Source organism: Falco biarmicus, chromosome 5 (assembly GCF_023638135.1).
Source record: "Falco biarmicus isolate bFalBia1 chromosome 5, bFalBia1.pri, whole genome shotgun sequence".
Lineage (NCBI taxonomy): Eukaryota > Metazoa > Chordata > Aves > Falconiformes > Falconidae > Falco > Falco biarmicus.
This window is the reverse complement of record NC_079292.1, coordinates 73824128-73842871: the sequence shown is the minus strand read 5'-3', so window position 1 is coordinate 73842871 and position 18744 is coordinate 73824128. Positions and strand designations below refer to the sequence as shown.

Sequence of the window (18744 nt, the reverse complement as noted above, 5' to 3'; positions counted from 1 at the left end):
TTTAAAGGATGCCTTTACTAGCCCTACCACAAAATAGGTCTTTGTGAACACACTGCTGAATAACTAGTACTGAAACACTATGGAACATGCCTGATTATAATCCATTATCTTGAAAGTAGTCTCCCTCTTAAAAAGCTTATCAAAGAAAATAACTTAATAGCTCAGTCATGATATTCATAGGCTACGGAGATCAAATCCACCTAGGATTCCTTAGTTTATACCCATTTTCTCAACAGTATGTAGTAAAAGATGCAACACAGAGACTAGATCTGAATCCACCAGCAGACTCCAGCGATTCAGCCCTACTCTTACTGAGCATACAGTTGGAAATGAAAAAAAAATAAAAACACTAGAACAGATTAGAACTTTTAACATGAATAAGAAAATAATTCCTCCCTTTCAATAAGCTGTATCACTTCCTTCATTTTGGATCTCTATCACACATTTAAAGAACAGATGTCAAATATGCAGGTAAGAATCACAAAGCATTTTGTGTTCCGCAGCGTGTTTTTTTCCTTTTAAGCTAGTTGGTTTGCTCACTGTGGCTGCCTACATTGCCTGCTTTCAGTAGAGTCTGTTCCTCACATTAATATTCTCCATGTGAATAATTTTTTCCTGGACTCCCCTAGTCCCTGGTCCTCAGGTTATAAAACATATGACAGTTCTTGTACATATGGCTGAGATGTTAATTGTTCTCCAGGATGAAACCTTTACCTGACTGTTAGTAGCACACAATGTCTCTCAATTTACTGCTTAAACACTGTGGGTGCTGCTGCCTAACTCCAGTTCTGCAAACTCACCTCCAGGTAGGCAGTCAGAAGCATGTTCAGATAATTGGAGGGGCTACGGACAGTATTCCCCCCCAGCCCTAACTGATGCGGCTGGGGTTGTAAATATTTCTTTACTTTACATTATTCATTATACTCCGAAGTCCCTACTTTACAGTTTAAAGTATTCTGAATACTATAGTTAATCTTGTTAGAATGAGACCTTTAGAAATTATAACCAGACAGACAGAAGTCTGTAATTTGATGTTCTTAGGATCTCAAGTAGATGACCTGCAGTCATATCTCTACTTTTTATACCGACCCATGCAAACAATTTTGTGATACTGTCCCTCAGCTTTCTCATCTATAGGTTGAAGCTAATCTTGCTTCTCGATCTAAAGAGCACAGAAACCTTCATGATTTGTATATTAGTGCTTTCCAAATGCTCTGAATTCTTAATCAAAAGACTTTATAGGAAGTATGAATCTATTATTAATATTATCAGTACTTCTAACAGTAAAGCAACTTCTACATACATATGTGTAGAAAACATACAGAGAATACACATGCAAATATATTGCTCAATTTATAAATTCTAAAGCATGGCTTCAGGACTGAAATCTCATTCATGAAGCATGCTAGAGATCTCTTACCTACTCTCCGTTTCTGAATTTTCCCCATACAAAGACACATTGATATTACTCTAAGCTCTAAGCACAAAGGCTGCTCTGTGGAATGGAAAGAAACCTTCTTTTTTGTGTTTGTACAGTGACGAGCATAATGGGGTCCTGATTCAGGATGCTTGCACTCTACAAAAACACACTAAATCAATGACACTAATACACATGCAGATTATCTATAAAAGAGATGCATAGCATACTTGAGAATGGCACAGTATTTTTCCATACTTTGCATGGTATTTCAGGCAAACACCTTAGCCTAATATGGTTTCCTGAGTCACACAATTAATTTCAGAGTTTAGGCAAGAATAGCAGAACTCAGAAGAACTTGCAAAACATAAGCAAAGGATGAGAGCCTTGCACTGAGAAATTCTGCCAAATTCTCACCTCAGTTGCAAAACCAGAATCAACTCAATGTTCATACAGTTTTGACAAAGATGAGAATCAATAGTCCTCTTTACAACACACTGGCCATAAATACCTACTTAAATCGCCAAAACCCATGAGCAAAAGACAAACCAAAGGCTGAACCTGAAGAGAGATATGTATTTTCTATAACCCTTTGATTTTCAAACTCAAAAGCCTCGATATTTTTAACATACATGGAAAAGAAACTTATTTGGCTTTACTCAGCAACTGCAGAAGGAAATTGTACCAAAAGAATGAAGTTGCATGTTCTGTTTTAATTTGATTTCATGTAGGCTTTCAGTTCTATTTCAGTTTTGTTTCATTTAGCCTATTATTTTTTTTCTTTTAAATAATCATCATGTTTTGGTGATTCACATTTCACACCAGCACAGGAACAAGTCATGTAAATACAACACAACAAAATGACCCAGTTTGTTAATAGACATGCCAAATGGGTAAGAACATCCTTCCCTCCGCCCTTACCAACCATCACCTTCCCACACATCTCATTTCTATCCAAAAAAGCCTCTGCCCCAGTGAGGCCACAGCATCGAAATTTAGGGAGAAAACCCTATGAATAGAAACTTGACTAAACCTTTAAGGAAAAATGTTTTCAGTCTTGTTTTACAAAGTGAGTGTAATGAGGCCGCTAAGGGAATTTCTCTGAAGACAGAAGAACTCTCTACAGTCAAATACAGCATGGGTGGAACTACAGCAAGTCAGTGCTCCCTCCCAGCACAAAGCTCTGCCGAAATGCCTCAACCCTAGCTCAGGCTGGTCACCCCAAAAGGTGAGAGGACATCATAAACTTCACAGCCTTCATTAAACACTCTCTTGAAATAACGAATACCCCAAAATTATAGAAAGTGTGTGCAGAGACGGACTGTGGTCTTTCAGACTGTGATGAATTTTAGCTGCATCACACTCTATTAAAGCACAGTCTCTTTAGGATTCCCAGCAAACTGAAGATAACGCAACTTAATGTGACCCAGTGAATGCATATACCAAACTATAGAGAACAAACATGAATGCACCTGTACATATGGGTGTGCATACTATTGAGGGTTTTTTTAGACTCACTGTTTTAATTGGCAAAAAAAGTTTGGTGAAATCTTTTCATGGAACTATGGTAAAAAAGGAGTAAGAGAATTAAAAAATTTTCAGAACTATTAACATTTTCCTTTCTTCTGGTTTTGTGCTATCTATTGAGCTGGCAATGGCAAGTAACTAGCCCACTGTAAGATACATTATCTTTGCTTATGCCCAACCTGCGAGATGAACGAATGAAACATGGAGCAATTTTTCATTCCTGCATTCTTAAAAAATCAAGCTCAGCACCAAAAAACCCGAAGAGGATGACAAACTGTATGGGTTTCCCTTCCTAGGTCTTTTTTCTCTAGAACTACAAAGGTTCAAGAAGAACATTCGATGTAGACAATGGTCTTAACTATGCAAGAATAGTACATACCCCTCTCTCCCCCAGAGTTCCTCACCACCAAAAAGAACTCTGATTATTCAGACACAAAAATTATATTTCTATTTACTCTGCTTATGTTTTTGCTCCCCAAAGTAACAGAATTATGTTAAGATTAGTAAGACAGAAACAAATACATAGTAATGAGACTATAACACAACACACAGAAAAATTAGCACTAAGGTAACATTTTATGATATATTTAGATCAAAGAGCATGCAGACACTTACATTCTAAGGGGAAAAAAACCCACCAAAACAAAACACAACAAAGACAGTCTATATGAACTTGAGAAAACACATAAGCAGAAGTATACAGTAAAGCAACATCAATTAAAATTATTATAGATCTCAAAGAGCAGTTGCCGATACAAATTTCCATACTTGGTCTTTCAAACCAGAAGTCTAAAAAGGAAATGTGGAACACCAAACATAAAATTTTAAAATAGAAAATATAATTACAATTTGAGAATTAAGGAATGTTACCTGATCAATCTTAAAATACTTTTAAGGGAAACAAGGTCAAAGCCATTTCAAACTTTCAAAACGAGCCCCCAGCTTTTTCTCATGTTCACTTCAACTCTGAGAGTTCTACAAGTCAAAAATAACATCATGTTGGAATTATTTCTTTTTTCTTAAACAAGCTGACAAAAGGACAAGTTGAAGAGAAGCGCCATTCCACATCAAAAATAGGGGATAGAAAAACATTTGCAAATACCCACACCCTCCTCCAATACCATGGGCAGCACCTCTAACACTCCTGAAGTTCATATTAACACCTGGTGATTCTAGCAACCAGAATTCAATCTGCGTCTTTCTCTTTCCCTACTTATTCTATTTGAAAAATAAATAAATTTTGCACCTATCCTAAAAAAAACTAGACAGCTTCTGTGAATTACCACTGCACATGTCACTATTTCCATTTACTCCTTACATTCTTTTCAAGTACCATGGCCCCTGCAAGCAGCGCTCACCAGAATTCTTCCAAAAGCTTGTCTAAATTTGCTCTCTCCACACAACTACCGCATGCAGAACTTCACACAGCCACAAGGACATGTGGGCTCAGGAACAACTTTTAGAGACTCCCTGCTTCTCAGGCTGGCAAAGGCTGGGCTTGGCACGGAGGTGACAAGCAATGTCTCTCGAGCAGAGGCTGCGGTGCGTGGGGCTCCCCGCTGCCCCCCAGGCAGCTGCTGGCCACAGGTGAGGTACAAGCCACTTGGACCGAGGCAGCATCTCGGTAGGGTGTGGGAGAGGTGGGACGTGTGGCAGACTGCAGGCTAGCATCATAACCCTCAGCAAAGGCGTCGGTGAAAACTTTACAGCCGTGGAGGGTGGCGAGGTTTCGCGAGGGGTCTGCGGGAGGGTATGTGAAAGGGCCAAATGCCATAAATCCCTGTCAGGCACAGTGTGTGCAACTGCTCGCCCTCGCCTGCTGCCCAAAGCAAAAAGCTCAAGAGAACAACCCAACCCATTTAAAAATTCGAGAAGTTCTGGTTTAGGTAATACAATAATGTGACAAGGATTTGCTTAACTTGCAGAACAGTTTTTAACACACTCAAATACAACATTGTTTTACCTTTTGTAGGAAGTACAGGAGACTTCACATGTTTTCCAGGTTAGTTAAAAATCCACAGGTACTTTAAAAGGGAAAAGCACTTTGCTTCTAAGGATGCTACTTGTTAAACAAACTCCTTGCCATCAGCAGACGTACTACAGCTATTGATTAATTGCTGTGAGCTCTTCTTTTCTCTTGACTACAGCAGCAGAATTCACAGGCATTGAATATTTCCATTGTATAGGTACAACATAACAACATGTTTTTCCCCTTTCACTTACAAGTTAATTACGCTATAACCAGGCCTACACAAGAAATTAATAAAATAACATAAAAAAAAAACCAAACCAACCAAACAAAAAAAACCCACCACCAGAAAACAAGCCAAGAGGGTGTCACGCCGACTTCTGGAAGAAGCAGAGGTATCTGACATGTAAACATGAAGGTAGCCTATTCAACATTAAGAGATTATTTTTTTAAAAGTATAGTATGAAAACCATGCAAAGAAACCATAAATCTGCCTTGGGAGGAGATACTTTTTTCCTGTATAAATATTGTAAAACTGTATTTTGTACAGCTACAGATATATCACATTACACAGACACATATGCCTACCCTATCAGGGTGCTTCACATTTAAGTAACTCAACCAGATACTACATGCCTCCTAAATGATAAAGCCATAAATGCTTGTTAAAAGCTCCCTGAGAAGTAGTAAATATTTTGTAAACTAGTTATATATTTAAGATCTCTGGACAGCAAGAGAAGGAGAAACAATTCCTCTCCTATCTAAAGGTACCAATCAAACACACTATGCACATAAACATCGCAAGATGCTTGGTGGGAGAGTGTGTGTATGTGTTTGTGTGTGTTTTAATTACCTCCTTGAATGCATATGATGAGCCAGCCACCCAGAATTAGTAATGCCAAACTCCCGATTTGATTCAAATGCAATGAATACAACAGTCGAATTGTGCAGGCTGGTGTGTCACTCATCAGCTCTCTCATTTGGGCTTTTGCCTTCCAAGTTTAGTTCACAATTTCAGCAACTGGTAAATTATTGAGATGTTCATTAAAATCCATAATCTGTAACAGTCAACTTCTTTCTCACTAAGTGTAAGCACAACAAATGAAATTAGCGCACACAGGACATTAATGAGTAGTCTGCAGATGCATTAAGTCCTTCAGCCTTAGCTCAGAGAAATAAAAACATGATAATTTTTGTCACTGCAAAAACCCAGTATCTGAAACTTTTAAATGGCACTATATTTATTCTTCAGATCCCAGACCCCTAGAAATACAAACGTAAGCAATAAGGTCCTTTTCTCAAAACATTTCAGTGGGAGGTGAAAGCTATTCAGCCCGATATTAAAGAAATTTCACTGTTTTCTTATAAATGAAGGAGTAATCTCTCTTACTTCTACAGGAAGATTTTAGGAGAGTGGGACGTCATTCTGAGCAAGCTGGTTAATAGAAAGGTATTATTCTTTCTCCAAAATTCTCACTGAATGCAGCAGCAGAAGAAAGCTTTTAGGGTAACTTTAGCTAAGAAAAGCTCTTAGGAATACGCAAAGTTTCCTTTTAGGAAAATGATTTCTCCATTTGACAGTGTTGGTACAACCCCAAAATAAATTCAGTGGGAGTCTGAAATGACTCGTGCAGTGCAGCACTGAAGCAGCTAAGTATATTTTTTTCCTCCCAGCAGAGGCTTGCTTTACATCCTTGAGCCTTTCCTTTCTACAAGCTATTCGCAGTACAGAGAATGTTTCGAGTGCCCGGAACTGGTGACTCTAAATGTTAAACTTATTCTACTGTCCCCATCCTCACTGCTCCCATCCATGCCTTTTGTCTTTTCTAGCTCTTCCTTTTTTCCTACAGCAGCAATAACCCATTCTTCTTTCTTCCACAAACACTATGTACCTCTTTGCCTTGAACTGGCAAGTTAAAAATAATAATAAAAAACCCCACCAAAAAAACAAAAAAAAAAACCAAAACACAAAAAAAAAAAAAAAAAAAAAAAGAAAAAGAAAAAAAGAAAAAATAAAAGAATGAAAAAGAGAAAGAGAAAGGATGTCACTCTGTCCGGATGCCTAGCATAGTCTCTCTCTCAGTCTACAGAGAAATGTAAATATGCAGTAATTAATTTAGGTTTAAGAACATTCCATACACTAGGGACATTGTTAAGCAGTCACTTTATCTATTTTTCATTAATCAGATTTTATTAAGACATTAAAACTTTATGTTGGGCATTTCTGAGATTTTATCATTCTGTAAATTTCACAGCTGTCCAATGGTTCTGGCTACATTGTCTCTACTTTTTCCTCAATGAAGTAAACTTTCTTTGTAGTGTGGCCATACTTGTTATATTTTAGTGTAATGACCCATCTTAAAAAATAAAAAAAAAAAAAAAAAGAAAACCCAAACAAAAGAGTTCTTCTTTTCGAGACCTTTAAAGCCAATTCAGAGTGCCACAGGTACATCACAAAGTACATCCCAGAAGTTATCCTTTCCCTGTGTAACAAACGGAGCAGATTCCAGTTATCATTTCTTCCTACATTTCTGCAAACATCATCCCCCTCAGCTTATGCATTCTGATGCTCTTCTCAATCAAGCAGCTGAACCACCACAAACAGAAATAAAGACGTGAAAGTAACTTCTCTGGAAAAGACGAAAACCCTCACATTTTTGGTATGGCGATTATACATGCTAATTCACAAAACCTACTGCAATTTGCTAGTGATGCTGAAGGTATTAATGAATGTTTATTCATCTGACACTGAGGATCATTTTCATTCCAAGTGTGTATCGTAAATGCCCCCCGATAATGGCCACAGACACACTAGAGAAGTCCCCTTGATTCAGATCCCTTCATCTGGGGTGAGGGAAAGTTTCTGAACTGTTTGCAGTTTACCAGGATACACTGAAACATCATGGGAAAGACAACAGAGAAAGAAGAATAACCTCCTGAGATACATATACAGACGCTCTGAGACCTGAACTGCAAACAACTTCACCCGATAAATCTTTACCTTCTAATCTGCTCTTCAAGTTTAAAAGGGAATAGTGGGAGATAGATAATAATAACAACACTGAAGTCAGTCATACAGATACGACAAGCTCGACCCCAGCAACTGAAAAAATGTGCTCCAAGAACTGTGTTTACTGAGAATGTGGGAAAATAACCTGCCTCAAACGTCTAAAAAACAGTCATCTGTGCATCGGACATATATACACACGTCAACTCTGTAAGCGTGTGTGTGTCTGAGGGTCTGTGCATCTCTGGGTAAGAGAAAGTGTGTCCTCATGGCTGTTTTCTGATAAACACACATATATTACATGGACAGTATCTACTCTGTGTATGTGTGTGTAACTATAGTCAAACACACACAATGTAAACAAATGGTAATGATTAACAGAGATATTGGTTTGTATTACCAATTTCAACTGCAGATGGAAAATTGTTAAAAAAAAAAAAATTATATGTCCCAAGGTTCGTTTTTATTGCTTCACATTTCTACTGCTTGCTATTATCTGCATAGCAAAAGGAGAGCAGCGTATTGATTATTTAACTAGAATGTTTACAAGAGCAAAGCTGGGATCTCTGAAAATGAAATGTATGCCTAGAGGAGAAAAAAAAAGAAAGGAGTACAGAAGCTCATTCTATTTCTAAAGGAAGATGTTTTGTCTAAAATTATTTGGGTTTATATAAAATTTATATAAATATAAGGCAGAGAGACTTCAGATTAAAAAAAAGTCCCCCAATAGGAAAATGAAAGGACTTCATTCTGCTTCACAGAGTTTACAAGTATGCTGTTCATCACAAAGTTCAAAGAATAATCGAAATCGCTTGCTTATAAATTGGTATGTATAATCTTAGTGGAGCATACGAAATACTTGAATCTATTAATTGTATGAACAAGACAAATGCATGACCATGATGCTAGATCAGATTCCACACCAGAAACTGTAACAGTTTCCTGAGGTAGTTGAACTAACTTAATACAATGCACATGAACAAAACCAATTTTGTTCTATTATTGTAATGATAAACCAAAGAAAAATGCCAAGTTTTCCAACTAAGTCTGGAAAATTAATTGTATTAAAGACAACCTTGGAGCAGCGCAACCACGCCAATTCCACTTTCTAGTAAGGAAGTATTCTAGTTGCAGAATGAGGATTGAAAGCGTTAAAATAGTTTTCTTCCGCATTTCCCAATTTTATTTTTCTCCAATCTTTTAATTCAAGCATTCTCTCTTGTCCTTTCTCTGCGTGCGTGTTCCTCAGCCCACTTAAAATGTTTTTATCTTGCCTTCTTTCTATGCCTTTACTATCAAATTCAGTAGGTTTGAACGATGAACAGCTTGAGTTAGCATATTTTTAACCAGCTGGTCTAGCACCTAGCTTGTATTGCATAGTCAGATACAACCAAATGTTTATACAGGAGGTAGCTTTCACGAAGATGAGAACAACCTAAGTAACGCGCATCCTGGCGTTCTTTTATTTACTGCTTAGAAATGAAAGTTTGGATTGTTCACTGCAGCCGCACAAGGGACTATTAATAACCTTTAAAAATTAAGCTGGAGGGAAGGGATGCTGGATCATCAATGGACGCGTGTACAAGTGCCTGAGAAAACGCTTCAAAACCTCTTAGGAGCGCCAGATCAGATGCAATAAGGACTAAACTCTCGGAGGTCACAAGCCGTCGCCAGTGACAGCAAAAACTTAATTCCAGGCAGGGAAGGCTCCTGCTTCGGGCAGAGGGAGATGGGCACGTCTACGTCATACCCAAACCCCACTCGTCACACCCAGACCCTGCTCCTGACACTCCGCAAGAGAGGCGACGGCCAAAACTTGGAGGCGAGAGTTTCACTTTTTTTTCCCCCTCCTCAGGCAGAAGGATGTTCTCCTGACAGAGGGCCGGGATGTTAACTTGCCTAAAAATAATCGCTCCTGCTAGATCAACAAAAGGTCATGTGCTCGGCGGAGCGCCTTCCCAAGTTTGACGGGAGGGCGAGGCTGGAAGTTGAACCCCCCGCCTCGCCCGCCGCCGGGCATCCTCCGTCGCCCGGGAGCCCGCGGGCGGGGGCGGGGAGGGCTGCCCGGGAGGGCACGGCGCTCGGTGCGCCCCGGGGCGGGCGGCCCGGCGGAGGGCACGGCGGCCGCCGAGGCAGCGGAACAAAGCTGCGCACCGCCGGGGCGGCCGGGCTCGGGGCTCGGCGGCGCCCGCCGCGGGCACGGGGCTCCCCCGCCCCGCCCCGCCCCCACCCCCCGCCCGGCGAACTGACACGCCGCCGGAACAGCCAAGGTAACGGGGGGGCCGGGGGGAGCATCTCCCCGGCCTGCCGCCAAGCGCCGGAGTTGCGCGCCCGTCCCCGTGTGCTGTGCGAGCCTGCACCGCGGGCAGCCCATCCGCGCACACGCGCGCAAACACGCGTGCTCATACAAATTAAAAAAAAAAAAAAAAGAAAAACAACAAAAAAAGAAACCAACAACAAACAAACAACAAAATAGGAAAAAAAAAAGGGGGGGGGGGGGGGGAAGACCACCCCCACCCCCCCCAACGCAAAAGGCAGCGGCTCCCCCGCCCCAGCAACTCGACTCACCTTTCAAACTCCTGAGGTAAATCAGGGTCAGTTAGCATGCTGGAAAAGCACAATTTCCCTTTGTCACAGCAGCCACCTATGGTCGCCTCCAACTGAACCTGTCAAGTGAGTCCAAACCTTCTAAACCGATTGATTTTCTCTCGCTCGCTCGCTCTCTCTCTCCCTCCCTCCCTCCCTCCCTCTCCCTCCCTCCCTCCCGGCTCGCTCGCTCTGAGCTAGGACTCCTTGACCAGTCTCTTAAAGGGGCAGCGCGCCTCGCAGCAGGCTGCGCGCACAGCTCCCCCCACAGCGGCGCGGCTGCGAGGCGCTGGGCACCTCGGGGTGCCTGTCCTCTCCTTTTAATTCTGCTCGCCCGCCGCCGCCAAACGGGAAAAGTCAACTCGTTCAATGTCCTAAAAACCGATGGGGGGGGGGGGGGATAAATGGGGGGGGGGGGGGGGGGGGGGGGGAGGAGGAGGGGAGGGGGGTGGGAAAAAAAAAAAAAAAGCCCGACAATCCACCTAAACCGACAAACCAGGAGCAAATCCCCTGCGCTGAGGAAGATCAGTGGAGAAAGAAGATAAAACAAGAGCAGACTGATTAAATTGAAACAGTTATCAACTCTCTCGGAGTTGAAATAGGGGAGAAAAGCTTAGACACATTAAAATGTTACCAAAGGCATTTGTGCTCCGAAGAACTTTCATTCCATTCTCCCCCCTCCCTCTCTGCTCTCTCGCTTTCTCTCTCCCTCTTTCTCTCTCTTTGGGGAGGGGAGAAAAAAAAAAAATCACCAACCTCCCCGCACAACAATCAGGCATTGTTCTGAGGGAAGAAAAGCAACTTTGACAGATTGAAATATAGCAGAGGCCCCTTCAAGGAAACCTGTAAACAACTTGTCACTCACTCTGTCGGTCTCACTGTTCGCTCTTGCTTTCCACAAAGTGCTGCGAACCGTCCTGGCAACAAACCCAAAGTTTCCCCAGCTCCAAACTCCATCAAACAGCCCCGTTGTGTGCAAGGGGAAAGGTACCCACATGCCAAAACAGCGGCCGCGCGCGCACACACGCACAAACAACAACACAAATAAACTTTCCGTCCGCCTGCTCGGGCTTGTCTCGTTTTCTTTCTAACCCCCGCTGCCCGTTCCGCCCCCCGACCCCGACCCGGGCCAGCAACAGGAGTCCCTCCGCTGCGGGTCCCCCTCATTTTCCCTGCCCGGGCAGCCCCTGATAACAAGGTGGACGGAGCGCGGCGGCAGAGCCCCTCGGCTGACGGCCGGGGCGCAGCCTCCGCGGCATTTCCAGTTATCCCGATAAGAGCCCGGCCGGCGAAGCCGGCAGGCAGGTAACGGGCCGGTCACGGGCGGGGACGGAGGCGCGGGTGCGCCGGCAGCCGCCCGGGGCCAGCCCCGCATCCCGCCCCGGCGGCCCGGGGACACCCGCCGGCCGCCCCGCTGCGGGCTCCGCTGCACCGCCCGAGCCCGGCCCGGCCCGGCCCGGCCCGGCCCGGCGGGGAGAGGGGTCAGCGGCCGGGAGAACGCCGCGGGGAAATTCCCGTCCGAGCCCCGGGGATTAGCCGGGGGCTACTCTGGAACCGAAGCGCACAAAGCCTCAATAGTCTGCACGGCCCGTGTCCAGCCTGGCACTGAACTCCCAGTAAGGGGCGGGGGGGGGGGGGGGGGGGGAAGAAGAAAAAAACTGGTGTCCCTGTTCTTTAGCACACACATGCACACACACCCACACCCACAACCATATATCCACACTCCATTCTTTCCAGTTCCCCAGCCCTAATTCCTTTCTCTTATTATTTATTTCCCCCCCTACTTTAATTTGCAGCTGGATGACATTAAGGGCCTTTAAAATCCACGAGGTTTTGACCCTGCAACAGTTTGATTAGGTCTGCTGCCCCCCTCTCTTCCCCTCTTATCCCTACCTCCCAGTGACACCGAGAAAGCAAGTTTACTTTTTGAAATACATACACATATTTGCACAGAGCAGCCATAAAATGTTCAACATGCTCATGCATACTGGCTTAAAAAATTCCAAATAGAAAAAGCTTATTATTTTTATTAATATCTGAGAGCTACGCTGTTTCATTCTCTCCTTTTCCCTCTCAGTGCGTGTGTGATAAACCAGCAGGCTCACACAGGGACCAGTCAGTCCAGTGTTGGCATAAAGGCATCGTCAGCTAGAAGTCTGGGATGATCATTTTAATCACAAGCAGCAAACCCACTTGCAACTTACGCACATCATCCCCAAAGAGCATTAGACCATTCACGATGAACAAAATGCCGAAGCTAAGTTTGCAAAGGCGCCTTCATTGCCGTTCATAAAAGAGGATCTGCGAAGGCTGCCTCCAGCCTGCCTTACACCACCCCAGCGCTCACAGCGGAGTCGCATACAATCTGTCAACTTCTGGCATGAGGTAGATCTAATGGCTCCTCACTGAGGGGCAGGGTAAACTGGCTTCCTTCAGTAGCCCCTTGCAAATAATATTTTCCACAGAGGTCTGCTCATAGGAGTCTGACAAATCTAGTTAATATGTACAAGGATTTTTCATTTTTTATTTAGGAGCTGGCCCTTTTAGGACAGCTATGAAGTACACATTGAAAAGCAGCAGATGATCAAAAAGAACAATTCCGAATACTTTCACCTGAGGGTCTCAAACCATGTTAAGTCTCACATTACTCCTCTGCAGGTAATAAATATAATTAGGGCCGATTCCAAAACTTTATTTGTATTGAGAAGTATCTCGCTCTGCAGGGGCTCCATTCAAATCAGCAAATCTCTCTGTGGAGTAGGAGGCTACTTAGTAGGAGAATTTGGCCTCAAATAAGGAAACTGAGATGCAGGCAGGCTTAGTAGCTTGCCCAAGTTGACACAGCTAGCCAGCTCCCGCAAAAGGATGAGAAACAAAGATCCCCTGTGCCTCACAGTTGACAACAGTCCTTACGCTGCCGAAACAATGTATTTTAGCTTTTTCCCACAAAGGCATGACTTTTGCATCTACTATTTGGTTAAAACATACTTCATTGTTGTATTCACATTTTTAGGGGCCCTTTTCTTGGTCTTTCATATTCCCCTTGATGCACCATTGCCCATCTATAAATGCTGTTCCTTCCTTGCCGCTTCTTGCTTTCTTCCTCTCTTTCCTCACACTTGGCCCTGGGAGAAGTTTGCAGAGAAAAGCCTTTCAGAAGCCCCAGCTGGAAGAAAATGAAGACCACCTTTTATTCAAAAACTCTCAACAGTTTTGGCAGAACAGGACTACCATATTTTGACTGCACATCAGCTCGACTCAGCTCTCTGACCTTACTTTTTTTTTTTTCCGAACTCCACAACTGCCCTTCTTCTACCACGTCCTTCCCCTGTCTGATGACATATATTTACCCCCTCCTATATAATTTCCTATTTGAGCTTTTTCAGGGCAATGACCACATACTCATCCAAGCTGGTATTATGCCTAGCACAATGGGGCTCCTTGCTTGCTGGCTGTCCGCTAATATGATTATAAACCAGAGCAATCACCACCAACATCAGGAACTGTGGAAGAGACCATTGGCTAGACTAGGAAGAAGCACACAGAACCATAAGAAAAGGTGAGGAAAAGCAAAAAAAAATGTTCAGGGGAGAAAACAAAGAACTCTGAGCAAGAGGGAGAGTTGAGATGGGGAGAGGAAACAGGAGAAAGGAAGGAAGCAGAGATCATTCCCCTGAATGCTTAGGACACAAACCTTTCTTTTCCTTTAGTTTACATTTACTCCTACTCCGATACATTCTGTGCTCAGGTACCTACCCCTTCCCACTTTCCTTAGTATTAAATTTTCTGCAACAGTAGTTACTCCCCCTTCCAGCTGAGTGGGGGGCAACAGAGTTGGGTCTGAAAAAGATTTTTTTAAAAAAAAAAAAGTTACTGTTACTATTATATTAATATTGTATTGAATTACTGTATCATTGTATTGCTGTTATTAAGATTATTAACATTCTATTGTATAGACTTATCAACAGAATTATGATCTCATAGTAAGTTCAACTGCAATTGCAAGAGGGAGAAAAAGCAAGTTAAACAAATGGTTTGAGGGAATCTCTGAAACCCTTCTATAAATCATTTCATATTAACTTTAAGGCTTACTTTTTAGAAATGGCCAAAACACATCACAAAGGCTGCTATCATATCAGAAAGTGGAAAAACTGAGGAACTGGGATAAATTACCACTGTCTGAGAAAGAAGAAAATGTATGTAATATGCAACTGTCCAGTTTTTAACATATGAAGTTCTATCTTGTCCTGAAACTTTTAGTAATAGCAAGCCCTGATGCCCCTTTTTACCAAGCGAGTTGTAGTTACAAAAAACCACTTTTAACCTGGGAGATTCACATTCAGTTCTCTCAATTCTCTTCCCAAACTGAGGATTCAGGATATAAGTTCAAATATCTTCAACTGATGAGAAAAATGATACCTCCCCACCCCCAGCAGTTCAGTGAATCTGCATTTCTCTTGCTTTGTTTCCTTTAAGGGGTGCCCAAAACAAACAAGTCCAGGTACAAGAGGACAATTTGGGTTGAACTAAACAAAAAAGCTCTGATTTTCGTTTGGGTGAGGGGAAACAACTCGAATCATAATCTTTTATCTGAATTTTTGTGCTTAACTGAATTTTTTGTCGCTATTGTGGTTCTGCAGTTCAAGAGGTGAACCAAAAAATCAATTATCCACCCAGCTCAAGTTAGAAATACCATAACTCTGGAATATTGCATAGACAGAATCTACAGGTCTTTACGAAAGCACAGTGGCAGAAGGAAAACCTTAAACAAAACATTTTATTTTCTTTTTAAATCACCAAATGATAGCACTTCAGCCTAGTGACTTGGCAGGTACAGCAATACAGTAAGTAAAGGAAGTGCTGGGGGGAAAAAAAAAAAAAGACCTTTTTGGGTTTTGTTGTTTCCACTGTAGGTTTTAATAATAGAGACCTACAAAGTCCAAGGAAATGTAAGATGTTCCACAGAATGATTTACTGGAAAATTCTCACAGAAAATATGCAAAACTGAAGATCCTAAATGGATTTTCTTTTTTAGGCACACATTCAAAACAACTGCAGCATTAAGAAAGAATCTATAAGATTTCTAAGAAAGGGTGTTTTGGAACAGGTTATGAGACAGCGGAAGGAGAATAGAGTGGGGTTGATGCATTTACTACGAAGAATATCTTGCAAATAATGAGTGCTTGCTTCAGAGTATGGAAATGTTTAGCTACAATGCAGCTTGGATCATATGCTTAGGAACAGATTTTTCCTTTCAGTGTGCATGCCTAGCTGCCATTTCCATTAATGGGAATTAAGTACATGTGTCAAGGGGAGAAGTTAACTCTTAGAAATATAACTAATCTATGCTTTTTTTAAAGAATGTAAATGCCACATCAGGCATGTTTGGTGTTGGCAAAACTGAGTGCTGAATATAGTATAGCAAAATCTGAGAAGGAGAAGGCGGTCTGGAGGACTGAAATTTCTGTGCTATTTAGAGTTTTTCAATTTACTGGATTTCTTCAAGGAAAAGTAAAACCATCTCATTTGCAAGTGGGAAGCCCTCATTTATCAGTTATTTATTTGCAACTTCAGCAGGGGCCTACCATCTGCAACCCTCCCCATAAAAGAGAACTGGCAGTACCCTTAAGAAAAAATCTGAAATTTCATCTAAAATTTGAATTCATAGTTCCTAATAATTTTTTTAAAGGAGGTCGGCACTTTTTGATTTTGTCCACTCTGCATCAGCAAGGGAAAGGGAACCTCAAAATTAATACAGATGTAAACTATAATATAAATGGGTGTTTTAGAAATAAAAATAGTATATGTAAACATATTTAAAATTAAATTGCATCTATATTTTGGCAAAAAGTAAATTCTAATTGTGAAAACAAGAAAAATTAGAGAGAGGACACATTCCTGCTTTTGTGTCATGTCATGTGTGCATCCCCCGTTTCTTTATTTTGGGTAGAGCTTGATGTACAATTTCTCTGTACTGACAGTTAGCTACAGGCTCTTTTTACTGTTTGTATTAGTAGCCTTGGTCTACACAGAAGCAGCTTGAAAAAAATTTAAATAAAAACAGGACAGTTTAAAAAAAAAGTCAGAAAAATAGAGAACAGATCCATGGATAGGAACTGTGCTTGAAATGATTTAAGAAGCTAACTGGATTTCAAATTTACACTTTCTCGTTAAGGTTCTGAACATAAAATGTTACTAAAATAGGAACCTGTTGCTCTAAGTATTATTTTTTTTCTGTGTTCTTTTTTCAGTGCAGTTACTTTGCATGGAACGTACAGTCCCGACCGACCGAAGCCCACAGCCTCACCTTACACACAGTCCCCCTATTCTGCCTCCATCCTGATCGGGATGATTACTTTCTGAGTGACAGGCCCGTTTACCGTCAGTGCCCCATCTGATCTTCAGCCTCTCAGATGACAATGCCAGCAGGAATGTTCTCCTCAGTGTCAATTTTAGTGACTGTTACAAACATGTAAATTTCTGCCACAATATACCTGACAATGAATGTAATTCATTTCACACAGATAATCAACTCCCATCAAAAAGAAACTACTCCCTGTTACCCCAGTGCATGTGTGGAGGGGTGGTTGGTAGAAACAGAGTCTCTTCTGAACAGGCAACCTGAGTTTTATAGCCTAACATAAGCTTCTGAGCCTAAGTATCCTAAAACCACAACTTTGATCTATTTGTAAAAGTAGACAATAATTGTTGAACATGAATCCAAGTGCACTGAAATTAAGATCTTTGTGTTAACTCAATGGGCCTTTCCTGCATGCCTACCAATATAAGCCCTGTAGGTTTTACCACCACATTCTTGTCACTTCCCCAATGAGAATTTTGTCTCTTTTCTTAAGTCATCCACTGAACAGGGTTAGAGTCATCACATTTTGCCTCAGCATTTCTAATCTGACTGCTCTTCCCACTATAGTCTGCTCTTACTAACTGTGCACCAAGGACGCTGGGTTTAAAACAAACAGATTTGCTTCCATTGGTTGTCTGATGTAAAAAAAGCATCATGCAATTAAAAGTGCAAGGGTATTTTGGAATAATCCACAGCACCCAGTCCTATGTGCTTTGTAAAGGCAGCCTTCCTCTTGTGGACGTGCCGTTTGCTCTGCTGTTTGCAATCAAAATTCTCCATGCCCAGGGGTACATCTACTGTCTGCTTCTCTCCACTAGCAATGGCGGTCTTTTAGTGCCATTACCATCGTTTATTATACTTTTAGCATAGGACTACAGCCACCCATCAGCTAACCAGATTGAGCTCTTTGGTGGTGGGCATGATACAAACATTTATAGCTCAACTCATGGTTGCCCTCTGTTTTATATACTCTGCTGGTTTAAAGAAAAAGTGGGAATACAAAATACTTGCAAATAATATTAGCATTTTCTTTTCAGTTTGTACAGGAAGAGCAGTGAAGAATTAGGTCTTTTGTAAGAAATATCCTCTATCTGAACCAGTTTACAGTTTAGTCTGTAATTGTAATTGGACAAAGAACACAAAAAAGAAACATTCTTACATTCTGTGAATTGCTTAACTATTTTATTCCTTTTTAGTCCATGTAATCATAAGAATTCATATAACTGCTATCTAGTAAATTTCTCGGAAAATATAGATACTGAAATATATGGGTTTTAAATTCAGGACAAATTTGGAAGTATATTCCCCTTCTACTGTACCACACACGAAGTCTCTACCTTATGTATACCATCTATGATAAGATTAATCAATTTACTGTTTATTAAATGCACTCTACTGATATTTAACTTGTTATACAAGTTACTGGGAAGATCTAACCGTAAATTAAGCAATGATCCAATGATGTTAAATGCATTCCTGTAAGGGAAGGAGTTATAAACCACATTGCTATCATACACCTTGCACACTGAAACAGCAATCAATGAGTATGTAGAGTTACATTTCATTTATAAAGTTACAAAAGCATACCATACCCATTCATTTATTTTAATGGTGTTCCAATGCAGTTTTATGAGTGATTTTTCCACTTTTGAGTAAAAGCAAAATTAATGCCATTTGGTTCTGTTGAAGCAAAAAGCTGAACTCCTATTTCCAACACACAGATTCCAATTCAGCCACTATTATAGAGAAATAAATACGTAAGTATGGTATAAAACAGACCAATGGCTTGTTGTTATTGCTGTTTCTATGGAGGCTTAACTCTTGCTTCTCATCCCTCATTACCTGGGACAGCTAGAGGCTAGAAACATTGCCAGGGC

At 41.4% G+C, this 18744-nt stretch overlaps 1 protein-coding gene across 9 annotated transcripts in view; it reads right to left on the bottom strand.

The window, feature by feature from the left end:
* The window catches only part of SOX5 (SRY-box transcription factor 5), a 297069-nt gene extending 286433 nt beyond the window's left edge, over positions 1 to 10636 (bottom strand). For all 9 annotated transcript variants that reach the window (XM_056340467.1, XM_056340470.1, XM_056340476.1 and 6 more), the window contains exon 1: positions 10489 to 10636. In XM_056340467.1, coding sequence (XP_056196442.1) covers positions 10489 to 10526 — 38 coding nt within the window. In that variant the 5' untranslated portion in view covers positions 10527 to 10636. The remainder of the gene's footprint in view (positions 1 to 10488) is intronic.
* Between the last annotated feature and the right edge of the window lie 8108 nt (positions 10637 to 18744).